Source organism: Olea europaea, chromosome 15 (genome assembly GCF_002742605.1).
Source record: "Olea europaea var. sylvestris chromosome 15, O_europaea_v1, whole genome shotgun sequence".
NCBI lineage: Eukaryota > Viridiplantae > Streptophyta > Magnoliopsida > Lamiales > Oleaceae > Olea > Olea europaea.
The window spans coordinates 3,442,753-3,444,276 of NC_036251.1; the positions used below are offsets into that span (position 1 = coordinate 3,442,753).

Consider the following 1,524-nt stretch of genomic DNA (forward strand, 5'->3'; position numbering starts at 1 on the left):
TAAGGATTCACAAAATCATCACACAACCTTGTAGCAAAACAAACAAATACATTCAAAAAACCCACCTGTTTTCAATTAGTTCTCCAGTTATTTACTCCCTTAGTTGCAAAAAATTCATAAAATGGCTCGTGATATTCTCACCAGGACCGGCGCCGTTGGTGGTCTAGTTAAGGCCGCCAGTTTGTCTAGCCGTGCCTATGTCACTTTCTTGGCAGGCAACGGAGACTATGTGAAAGGAGTCGTGGGCTTGGCCAAGGGATTGAGGAAAGTGAACACTGCGTACCCACTTGTGGTGGCTGTTCTACCGGACGTTCCGGAGGAGCACCGCCAGATATTGATCAACCAGGGTTGCATAGTGCGGGAAATTGAACCGGTTTATCCTCCGGAGAATCAGACCCAGTTTGCCATGGCTTATTATGTCATCAACTACTCCAAGCTTCGGATTTGGGAGGTAAAAATCCTTGAATTTTCTAGAATCCAATGGTCATACTATGCAAGTATATTTTGCACATCATATGTTTGATGAGATGCTCAACAGAATTAGTTTTTAATTGCAGTTTGTGGAGTACAGCAAGATGATATACTTGGATGGAGACATACAGGTGTTTGACAACATAGATCACCTCTTTGATTTGCCAAATGAGTATTTCTATGCTGTGATGGACTGTTTTTGTGAGAAGACATGGAGTCACACCCCACAATTCAAGATTGGGTATTGCCAACAGTGCCCAGATAAGGTCCATTGGCCTCAAGAATTGGGTCCTAAGCCTCCTCTCTATTTCAATGCCGGCATGTTTGTCTTTGAACCAAGTCTTCCCACCTACCGTGATCTCTTGCGCAAACTCAAGATTACAACTCCAACTTCATTTGCTGAGCAGGTAACAACACAGCCATTAATCAGAAAATTCCTTGACAGGTATTTCTATGAAATGAAATTTAAAGTGTATTATATGTTACGTTTGCAGGATTTCTTGAACATGTTCTTCAAGGATATTTACAAGCCAATTCCCAGTAATTACAACTTGGTTTTGGCAATGCTGTGGCGCCATCCCGAGAATGTGAAGCTCGATGAAGTTAAGGTGGTCCATTACTGTGCCGCAGGCTCCAAACCATGGAGGTACACTGGAGAAGAAGAAAACATGGACAGAGAAGACATCAAGATGCTAGTCAACAAGTGGCGGGACATTTATAACGACGAGACATTGAATTACAAAAGGGTTCCCGGCCGTAATGCTAAATCGACACCGGCGCTGCTTACGGAGGCTGGTGTTGTTCATTATTTCACCGCCCCTTCGGCCGCTTAGTTGGTCCTTTTGGTTGCTTAATTCGGTTTTGAATCTCGAAGGCTACTGAGTAGTTGGATTAGTTCAGTTTTACATGAAGCTGGTCCATTTTTTTCTTGTTCTTTTTATTTCAGGGAACGAATTTATAAAGTTCTCCTTCACGCAGCTTTAATTGCTGCTTTGTGAACATTTTAAGAATGTATAATATGATCTTTGTAAATATTATTCGATGTTGTAAACT

The 1,524-nt window shown here is 42.0% G+C and overlaps 1 protein-coding gene across 1 annotated transcript; it reads left to right on the forward strand.

The window, feature by feature from the left end:
• Positions 1 to 1,524, forward strand: LOC111409851 (galactinol synthase 2-like). Its single transcript, XM_023039934.1, has 3 exons — positions 1 to 451; positions 558 to 878; positions 966 to 1,524. Exons 1-3 carry the CDS (start codon positions 122 to 124, stop codon positions 1,302 to 1,304), a joined length of 990 nt encoding a protein of 329 aa, XP_022895702.1. The 5' UTR covers positions 1 to 121; the 3' UTR covers positions 1,305 to 1,524.

Bases quoted from the DNA above. Each gene is read 5' to 3' on its own strand.
- LOC111409851 (XM_023039934.1), top strand. From the start codon at position 122: ATGGCTCGTGATATTCTCACCAGGACCGGCGCCGTTGGTGGTCTAGTT. The intron at 452-557 runs GTAAAAATCCTT...TTTTAATTGCAG, and splicing joins CCAAGCTTCGGATTTGGGAG to TTTGTGGAGTACAGCAAGAT. The intron at 879-965 runs GTAACAACACAG...TTACGTTTGCAG, and splicing joins CAACTTCATTTGCTGAGCAG to GATTTCTTGAACATGTTCTT.